At 53.2% G+C, this 10,000-nt stretch overlaps 3 protein-coding genes across 3 annotated transcripts in view; 1 reads left to right on the top strand and 2 right to left on the bottom strand.

The window, feature by feature from the left end:
- Positions 1–1,864: 1,864 nt before the first annotated feature.
- On the top strand, positions 1,865–4,303 carry EMWEY_00018570 (hypothetical protein, conserved; the record flags this gene model as incomplete). Its single annotated transcript, XM_013480074.1, has 1 exon — positions 1,865–4,303. The coding sequence occupies one exon, from the start codon at positions 1,865–1,867 to the stop codon at positions 4,301–4,303; it is 2,439 nt and encodes an 812-aa protein (XP_013335528.1).
- Positions 4,304–5,051: 748 nt separating this feature from the next.
- On the bottom strand, positions 5,052–7,371 carry EMWEY_00018560 (hypothetical protein, conserved; the record flags this gene model as incomplete). The annotated part of the gene is made up of 4 exons (XM_013480073.1): positions 5,052–5,323; positions 5,852–6,234; positions 6,533–6,754; positions 6,959–7,371. The coding sequence occupies 4 exons, from the start codon at positions 7,369–7,371 to the stop codon at positions 5,052–5,054; spliced, it is 1,290 nt and encodes a 429-aa protein (XP_013335527.1).
- Positions 7,372–8,534: 1,163 nt separating this feature from the next.
- Positions 8,535–10,000, bottom strand: part of EMWEY_00018550 (hypothetical protein, conserved) — a gene marked incomplete at both ends in the record, with an annotated part of 4,219 nt that continues 2,753 nt past the window's right edge. Inside the window, 2 exons of the mRNA XM_013480072.1 lie at positions 8,535–9,357; positions 9,724–10,000. The exon at positions 9,724–10,000 is cut by the window's right edge and continues 119 nt beyond it. Coding sequence (XP_013335526.1) covers positions 8,535–9,357; positions 9,724–10,000 — 1,100 coding nt within the window. The remainder of the gene's footprint in view (positions 9,358–9,723) is intronic.

Genomic DNA, 10,000 nt, shown 5'->3' with positions numbered 1-10,000 from the left:
GCCTATTCCTGCCAGAGTTTGCTGATGTTGCTGCTGTTGCTGCTGCTGCTGCTGCTGTTGCTTCGGTCATGCAGCTACAGCTGCTGCTGCTGCACTCTGTGCTGCTTGTAGCAGCAAACAGATCTAGTTCTGCTGCTTGGGCAGCAGCAACAGCAGCAGCAGAGGTCACCTGCTGCTCTGCTGCTGCTGCTTGTGCTTGTGCTGCAGCAGCAGCTGCTTCTGAGTCACCATGTTCTTCCGAGTGTCCCCCTGCTGCTGCTGCGGCTGCTGCTCCTACTGCTGCTGCTGCTGCTGCTGCTGCTGCTGCTCCTGTTGCTTCTGCCTCCTCTGCTGGAGAGGTGCATGCAGACACTGCACAGAGCGCAGTTTCATTGTTGTTGTTGCTGCTGCTGCTGTTGCCACTGCTGCTGCTGTTGCCACTGCTGCTGCTGCTGTTGCTGCTGCTGCTGCTGCTGCTGCTGCTGCTGCTATTCCCGTTGCTGCAAGCAGCCTGCTGTTCCTGCTGTTGCTGTATTTCTTGCTGCTGTTGCTGTTGTTGCTGCAGCGAGCGTTTTGGCGAGTGCTGCAGTCCGCAGCAGCAGCAAGCAATGCAGCAGCAGCAATTATCTGCATCTAGCTGCTGCAGCAGCAGCAAAGGGACACCAAAGTACTGCAGCAGCGGCTGCTCAACAGCAGCACGTAAATGCAGCAAACGTTTTAATGGGTGGCACCAGAGCAAATCGTTCTGCTGCAGCAGCTGCTGCTGCTCCTGCTGCTCCTGCTGCTGCTGCTGGTGTTGCTGCTGCTGCTGCGGCTGATCTCGAGGTTGTTCCTCCCAATGTTGCTGCTGTTCAGGATACTGCTGCTGCAGCTGTTGCTGCTGCTGCTGCGGCTGCTGCTGCAGCATCACGTAGATGGCATATCGGCCTGAACATCTACTAACGAAGCCGTTCTTTCTGCTGCTGCTGCTGCTGCTGCTGCTGCTGCTGAAGTGAAGCTGCTGTTACAGCAGCAAGAGCTGCAGCAGCAGCAAAACGTTTGCTGCTGCTGCTGCTATAATGCCAAATAAAGAATATATAATTGCTGCTAACTGATAGCTAACTGAAAAAATGATAGAAGTTGCATGCAGCAGCAGCAGCGGGGCCCTCTGGGGGCCCCTTGTCCACTGCCTGCCAACTACAGCAGCAGCAGCAGCAGCAGCAGCTGCTGCTGCTGCTGCTACTGCTGCAGACATGTAAGCAATTAAATTGAGTTGTTTTTTAGTAATTTTATAACTTTCAATAGGAGACAAGTTGCTTCATTGCCTGTCTGCAGCAGCAGGAACTGCAGCAGCAGGAACTGCAGCAGCAGCAGCTGCAGCAGCAGCAGCAGCAGCAGGAGCGAAGCCATCGCATGCAGCAGCAGCAGCAACAGCAACAGCAATAAAGGAAGCAAAGGGTTGTTTATGTCTTTAAATTACCCGCAAGAGTTGCTTCAATAGATAGATTGATATATTAGCTGCTGCTGCTGCTGCTGTTGCTGCTGCTGCTGCTGCTCGCTAGTTTTGACTCGCAGCAATCGGCTGCAGCAGCCGTAGCAACAGCAGCAAAAGGTGCTGCAGCAATTGCACTTGCTGCAGCTGCAGCAGCATACGTATGCGCCAGCAGCAGTAGCAGCAAAGAGAGCAGCAGCAGCAGCAGCAACAGTGGCTGCAGCAGCATGCAGCAGCAGCACTAGTAGAACAAAAGCTTCAGCAGCAAACAACAGCAATAGCAACACCGCCAGCAGTACCACCTGCATTGCCAACAGGTACAGCAGCAGCAGCAGCACCAGCACCAGCAGCAGCAGCAGCAGCAGCAGCAGCAGCAGCAAAGGAATGGATTTATAGTGGCGAGTATCCGCCACGATGTCTTTGCCATTGAAGACAACATCTTTTCCTTTTGCTGCTGCTAAGCCAGCAGCAGCAGCAGCAGCAGCAGCAGCAACACCAGCAGCAGCAACAACAACAGCAGCAGGAGATGTAACTCCTGCATCAGCAGCAGCAACAGGAGGAGGAAGAACAACAGCAGCAGGAGCAGCAAAAGGATTTGCTTCCTTTGCTGCTCGTCTGCATGCAGGGGCCCGCAGCAGCAGCGATCTTTTTCATTCCCTTGCTGGCTTAATTCCTGCTGCTGCTGCTGCTGCAGATACTCCAGCAGCAGCAGCAGCAGCAACAGCAGCAACAACACCAGCAGCAGCAGCAACAGCTGCTGCTGCTGGCTTGCAAGATGAGCCCCTCAAGAGATCTTTCTCTGCAGCAGCTGCTGCTGCAGCAGACCCTCAGCAGCAGCTGCTGCAGCAGCAGCAGCAGGTAGAAGAACTGGATGACTTTGATGGTCCTGTGCTGCTGCGGCAGCTGCAGCAGCGGGAAGCAGAGTTGCGGCAGCTGCTAGACCGCAGCAAGCAGCAGGAAGCAGCAGCTGCTGCAGCGCAGCAGCAGCTGCAGCAGCTGCAGCAGCGGCAGCAGCAGGAACACATTCTTCTTATGGATGTGCTGCAGCGCTTCGGTGTAGTAGATGAGGAGTTTGCTGCTGCTGCTGCTGCAGCAGCAGCAGACTCTTCTTCTTCCTCCTCCTCCAACAGCACCAACGGCAGCAGCAGCAGCAGCAGCAGCAGCAGCAGCAGCAGCAGCAAGGAGATAGATGTATTTGTATGTGTACAAAGATTAGCAGCACATTTGCTGCGGATAGAAGCAGATAGGGAAGCATTAGCTTCTTTTTGTTTGCTGCTGTTCCCTCGTGAGGTGTCTCTGCAGCTTGCTGCTGCTGCTGCTGCTGCAGCAGCAGCAGGTAATGCAGCAGCAGCAGCAAAAGCAGCAGCAGCAAGAGCAGCAGGACCGCCACTCTCCTCGGGCTTGCTGCACCGCAAATGGCTAGAGAGCGAGGAAGAGAGGCAGCTAAGCAGCAGCAGCACGAAGGCGCAGCAGCAGCAGCAGTTGCTGCTGCTGCAGCAGCAGCAACAGGAACTGCAGCAACAGCAGCAGCAGCAAGAGCAGCAAGAGCAAAGATTACTCGAGCTGCAGCAGCAAATCGCCACTGTTACAAGAGAGAAGGCTTCGTTGCTGCTGCAGCTGCTGCAGCAGCGGAAAGCTGCTGCTGCTGCTGCTGCTGCAGCAGCAGCAGCAGATGTATGCAGGAACGAAGAGTCAATGAGCTGCAGCAAATGTAAGTTGCTGCAGCTGCAGCAAGCTGCTGCTGCTGCTGCAGCAGAGGAGCAGCAGCAGCTAGATGGCATTAGCCCTGATGGACACAGCGAAGGCCTATGGGGGAAGGAACGCAGTTGCAGCAGCAGCAGCAACAGCAGCAACAGCAGCAGCAGCAGCAGCAAAGAAGGAATAGACAGTGCTGCTGTTTCTCCTATAGGAGACAATGAAGTTAATGGGCAGACGCTGCAGCAGCAGCAGCAGTTGCTGCTGCTGCAGCAGCTGCAGCAGCAAGTTGAATCCCTGCAGCAGGAGGCGCAGCAGCAGAAGCAGCGTGCAGACAGCCTGCAGCAGGAAGTTTCTCGATTGCAGCAGCAGCAAGAGGAGCACGAGCAGCAGCAGCAGCAGCAGCTGCAGCAGCAGCAGCAGCTGCAGCAGCAGCAGCAAGAGCTAGAGGCCCATAGGCAACAAGCTCGTACTCTCCTCCTTAGTAAGGATGCAACTATAGATAGGCTGCGTCAACGGCTGCAGCAGCTGCAGCAGCAGCAGCAGCAGCAGCAACAGCAGCACCAACAACAACAGCAACAGGAGCAGCAGCAGCAGCAGCCGCATGACTCGCAGCAGCAGCAGCAGCAGCAGCAGGCGCTGCTAGAGAAGCAAAGACAGCTGGAGGCACTGCAGCAGCAAAATGATCTGCTGCAGCAGCAACAGGAGGAGCAGCAGCAGCAGTTGCTGCTGCTGCAGCAAGAGATTGTGCAGCTAAGACGCAGCGTGCAGCAGCCCAAACTCTCAGACGCCAGCAGCAGCAGCAGCAACTGCAGCAGCAGCAGCAGCAGCAGCAGCAGCAAACAGCATCAGCCCCCGCCTCCTGAGGGTCCTCCTCCTTTGCCTCCTCATGGGCCTAAAGCAATCCAAGCAACAACCAACAGCAGCAGCAGCAACAGCAGCAGCAGCAACAGCAGCAGCAGCAGCAGCAGCAGCAGCAGCAGCAGGCAGCAAATGGAGTACCTGAAGCACGTGCTGCTGAAGTTTATAATATTTAGACAAAGAGGAGACACAGCAGCGCAGCAGCTGCTGCCTGTTCTTACCTCCTTGCTGCACCTTAATCACGAGGAGCAGCAGCTGCTGCTGCAGCAAGAACCACATACTTGGTGGCCCTCATAGAAGCAGCAGCAGCAGCAGCAGCAGTAACAGCAGTAGCAGTAGCAGCAGCAGCAGCCGCAGCAGCAGCAGGAGCTGCAGCAGTAACTGCAGCAGCAGATAGATGCTGCTGCTGCATGAGGTCTACACTTGGTGGCCTTTGTATCGGCAGCAGCAGTTGCAACTGCAGCAGCAGCAGCAGCAGCTGCTGCTGCTGCTGCTGCAGCATCTGTAGCAGCAGCAGACGCTGCTGCACTTGCTGCACATATTGATGCTTCTGTTGCTCGTTTTTCTGCTGCTGCTGCTGCTGCTGCTGCTTTTTGTTGCAGCTAATGTATATGCATATGCTGTTGCAGCAACAGCAGCAGCAGCAACAGCAACAGCAGCAGCAGCAACAGCAACAGCAGCAGTAGTATTATTTATAATATATATATATAGATATAATATTATTTTATTAATAGCTGCCTATACACCCCAATTATTCTTTTTGTTGTTTTTACCTCCCTATACACCACAAATTAACTCTTCTTTTTCTTTTTTTATTTTGTTTTATTTATTTATTTATTTATTTATTTATTTATTTTATTTATTTAATTTATTTATTTATTTATTTATTTATTTATTTATTTATTTATTTATTTAGTTTATTTATTTATTTATTTATTATTTAAATTTAGTTCTTATTAGGGGATATGGGGCCCCCTGCCGCCCACCAAACAAAATAAGGGGGGCCCCCTCAGAGGGGCCCCCCCTCCCCACAGGGGGGGCCCCATCAGGGGGGCCCCTTGGGGGCCCCTATTAGGGGGGCCTCCTGGGGTAATCGAATACGAGGCCTTGCATGCAGCAAGTCTGCCTGCCATAGACGGCAGAGGCGCAGCAGCTGCAGCACTTGCTGCACTCGCTGCGGTTGAAGTTCTGCTGCTGCTGCTGCTGCTGTTGCTGCTGCTGTTGTTGCTGCAGCAGCAGCAGCATCGGGACGAGACTCCGAGCCTGCTGCTGCTGCTGCTGCTGCCTTTGCAGGCATAGCACATAGAGCAGCAGCCTCTAAGAGGTAATGCTGCACATGCCTATCGAAGGCAGCAAGCTGCTGCACAGCAGCAGCAGCAGCAGCAGCAGCAGGAGTTGAGCCAGAAGCAACAGGAGAGCCAGAAGCAGCAGCAGCAGCAGCAGCAGTATTTGCTGCTGCTTCTGCTGCTGGAGGTTCTTCTGTTTTAGGCCGTTTGTGTGGATAATTATCCATCTGCTGCTGCTGCTGCAGTTGCTGCTGCTGCTGCTGCTGCAGCAGGGTTGCCCATCGTCCTGCTGCAAATGGTAGCTCGTATGTAATAGCAGCAGCAACAGCAGCAGCAGCAGCAACAGCAGGGGCCCCTACCTCAAGGGCAAGAGGTGTTGCATGCAGCAGCAGCAGCTCCTCCTTGCTGCTGCGCTCTAATGCATGCAGCAGCGCAGCAAAACTTTTTCCTTTACGAGGCCAATAGCTACAGCAGCAGAACTTTTTGCTACTGCTGCTGCTGCTCCCCCCACTGCTGCTGCTGCTGCTGCAGGGCTGCAGCAGCAGCTTAATGTGCCTACTAAGGGCAGCAGGGGCCCCAGGGGGCCCCCCTAAATTAAAATCAATTGCCTGTAGGAGGGAGAGCTCCTTTTGCCGCAGCAAACTGGATAATTGCCTGCAGCAGAGGCCCCCGTCACGCAGCAGCCAAGCAGATGAGGAGCATGCAAGCTGCTGCAGTTGCTGCAGCTGCTGCTGTTGCTGCTGCTGCTGCTGTTGCTGCACCATTGGATCGGAAATGTTGTAGGGAGTATTTTGAGCACCTATACGGCCATTCTCTTGTTCCTGCTGCTGTTGCTGCTGCTGCTGCTGCTGTTGCTGCTGCTGTTGCTGCTGCTGCTGCTGCTGCTGCTGCAGCAAATTAAAAACAGCAGCAATCTGCAGTGCCTTCTGCCGCTGCGATACCCTATAGAAGGCCCTAGATAGACACTGCACCCTTCGTTGGCTCCTGTATATACACAGCAGCAGCAGCAGCAGCAACAGCAGCAGCAGCAGCAGCACGATATGATGGAGGAGGAGCAGCAGCTGGCTAGGTGCTTCTGCTGCTGCAGCAAGACGCGCAGCAACAGCGAAAGCAGCAGCAGCAGTGGCACATTAGTTGGGATCCATACCATACACAATACAGCTGCAGCAGCAGCAACAGCAACAGCAACAGCAGCAGCAGCAGCAGCAGCAGCAGCAAAAGCAGCAGCAGCAGGTCTGACTTGATGGGGTCACTGTCATCAAGAAGTTTCCAAGCCAACAGCAGCGCAGCAGCAGCAGCAGCTTTCCTATTCGTCAGCCGCAGCGGCGGTTGCTGCTGCTGCTGCTGCTGCTGCTGCTGCTGCTGCTGCTTCTGCTGCTTCTGCTGCTTCTGCTGCTGCTCCGTTCCCAAGTAGAAGAAGCCAAGAGCAGCACAAATGCATTCTGTTGAAAGACCCAAGTTCCTGCAGCACAAACCCTAAACCCTAAACCCCAAACCCTAAACCCTAAACCCTCAGCAGTGTTTTTTTCCTTCTTCTTCTTTTTCGTCAACCCCTTGACGGAGCAGCAGCACTTAATTTGTTCCCATCATGAAGGTGCAGAAACATTTAGGGTTTAGGGTTTAGGGTTTAGCAATTAGGGTTTAGGGTTTAGGGTTTAGGGTTTACTGTCCGAGTGCAACAAGGAAGTTAGCCGTTCCTAAGAGGAGCATCCTCTCGTGTCTTCTATCTAAGAAACGACGAGACAGACCCAATTGGAGGACCCCTCCTGCTGCTGCTGCTGCTGCTGCTGCAGCAGCAGCAGGGTAGCTGTCCTCACTGCTGCTGCTGTTGGCGGTGGTGGTGGTGCAGCTGCTGCTGCTGCTGCTGCTGCTGGTAAGGCCAAGGGCTGCATCCACGTCCTTACTAAGGAGAGATAATGCTGCCTCTATCTCCTCTGCTGATGTCTCCATTGCTTCTGCTGCAGCAGCAGATCCATCTTTATCTGCTGCTGTTGCTGTTGCTGTTGCTGCATCTGCTGCTGCTGTTGCTTCTCCTGCTCCTGCAGCAACAGGAGCAGCAGCAGCAGCAGGAGTCAGCATCGCGCTGCTTCGAGTGCCAACAAACCCTTCAGCAGCATCAGCAGCAAATAATAATTAATTAATTATAAATAAATAAATAAATATAAACCCTTAAAAATGATAAAAGGGTTTAGCAGCAGCGGCAGAACCCCTTTAGGGGGCCCCCCTCCACCCCGAGGGGGCCCCCATGCTTCTTGCGGTGGGGGCCCCATGGGGGCCCCCACCCCAAGAAGCCTTTTTTATTACCAAACAACAATTAATGCATAAAATTATTAATATAAACCCTTTTTTTTATTTATAAATACAACAAATGCAAGGGCAACACTCTAGGGTTTAGGGTTTAGGGTTTTATGCTTAGGTGTTACTAGGGTTTAGGATTCACAGGTATGGGTTAGGGTTTAGTAGGGTTTAGGGTTTAGGTTTAGGACTTAGGGTTTAGGGTTTAGAGTTTAGGGTTTAGGGTTTAGGTTTTAATGTTTGGGGTTTAGGATCTAGGGTTTATTCTTTATTATGTACTTGATAAGATTTTGTGTTTAGGGTTTAGGGTTTAGAGTTTAGGGTTTAGGGCTTAGGGTTTAGGGTTTGTCCTAAGGCGTATAAAGGGACCAACAGAAAAAAATTGAGGGTTTGACGATAAACCCTAAAAGCAACAATGCAATGGATAAGGTCGTATGTAGGGTTTAGGGTTTAGGGTTTAGGGTTTAGTGTTTAGGGTTTAGGGTGTAGGCTCGTTATGGTGGGAGACTCAAAGACAGACACATAAATAAATAAACACAAACAGATATGTAGGGTTTAGGGTTTAGGGTTTAGGGTTTGGCCAACGCCTCACAACAACACCTAGGGGCCCCCTGTAAACCCTTTGTGTACCTCTACTAGAGGGGGCCCCCTATTGGTGCCTCCTTATAATAATAAATAATTGTAATAAAAAAGAATAATAATTATAATTATTATTATAATAACTAATAATAAAAGTAATAATTATAAATAAAATAAATATTAATTGTAATGGTAAAAAGCAGCAGCAGCAGCAACAGCAGCAGCAGCAACAGTAGCAGCAGCAGCAGCAGCACCAGCAGCAGCAGCAACAGCAGCAGCAGCAACAGCAGCAGCAGCAGTCTCCTGCCTACCCAGTGCCTTAATTCTAAATCTTTAAAAAAAAGGGTCTAGGGTTTAGGGTTTAGGGTTTACGAGGGGGGCCCCCTTAGACGTGTAAGGTCTAATGGGGAGACGGGGGCCCCCCTGCTGGATTCAGAGGAGGTATCGCTGTGCAGGCCCCCGTACTCCTGTACCCCTCTGGGGGCCCCCCCTCCAGAGGTGCGCCTATCCCCTGTAGAGGGGGGCCCCCTAGATGAAGGGGGCCCCCTAGAGGAGGGGGGCCCCACGGGGGCCCCACTCCTAAGAGAGGATCTGCTGTCTCTGCTGCGGTAAGAGGACCCTCCCCCTCCTGATTCAACTACCCCTAAGAAGGCAGCAGATTGTTGTCTAGAGGGTAGCAGTGACTGGGGGGCCTCAGGGGGCCCCCCTTCCCCCCCTGGGGGGCCCCCCTCTTGTGGGCCCCCCTCACCCCTTTGGGAAACAGCTGGGGAGACGACTTGGGGAGACGGGATCGTCCTCGATCCCAATCTTTGAAGTCTCCCTAAGAGTTGCTCGGCGGGGCCCCCAGGAGACAATTTGGGTACAGGGCCCCCCCCCTTGGGGGGGGCCCCTGGGTCTGTAGGCCGCCGGGGAGGTGGCCCCTGGGGGCCCCCTGGGGACCCCCCAGAGGGGCCTCCCTTCTTGGCTTCGGGAGAGAGGGAATGACGACCTTCTGATTCCCCACTGCTTGGTGAAGGGGGCCCCCGCTTCCCTTTGCCTGCTGCTGCTGCAGCAGCAGCAGCAGCAGTAGCAGCATGCATGTGGGGCCCCTCGTCGCTACGCGAATGAAGGATACGGGGGCCCCCATGGGTACCTCCCCACTTTAAACTATCCGAGGACCAACTAGATTCATAGGAGGGGCCCCCCCACCTCCTACGGGGCCCCTCGTCATCCCTGTACCCTCTGTGAGGGGCCCCTGTTGTAGTAGTACCCTTTCTTCTTCCTGGTAGGGGGCCCTCCCCATCACCCCCACGTAAAGGACGAAAGGAATGACGCCTTAGGGGGGGCCCCTCCCTTCCTCTACTTATTCTTCTTCTTCTTCTTGCTTCTTCTTCCTCTCTTTCTTCTTCTTCTCCCCTATAAGTGTCTCCTCTTATATATCTGTCTCCTTCCTCTAAGGAATTATATCTATCCCTATTTATATATTTATTTATATATTTATTTATATATCTTTCCTTATCTATATTATTTATATAATTATCTATATATCTATCCTTATAATATTTATCCTTATAATACCTATCTATATCATCAATTGAGGGGCCCCTTCTGTACCCTCTTGTCCCTCGACGAGGGGGGGCCCCCTCTCCTCTTTCCAAATATACCTCATCCTTGTGGGGGGCCTTGGATGGGGCCCCCTTTGGGGGCCCTTTGGGGGCCACCTTGGGGGCCCCCTCAGGGGGACCCTGTGGGGCCCCCTTTGACCCTCCCATCCATCCTGTGAGGATTCGAGTCCATACAGGGGCATCTTCTGCTGCATCTGCTGCTGCAGCAGGGGGGCCCCCCGGGGTACCCC

Source organism: Eimeria maxima, genomic scaffold (genome assembly GCF_000499605.1).
Source record: "Eimeria maxima Weybridge genomic scaffold, Emw_scaff158, whole genome shotgun sequence".
Taxonomy (NCBI): Eukaryota; Apicomplexa; class Conoidasida; order Eucoccidiorida; family Eimeriidae; genus Eimeria; species Eimeria maxima.
The sequence above is the reverse complement of the archived record's forward strand: the minus strand, read 5'-3'. Positions and strand labels throughout refer to the sequence as shown.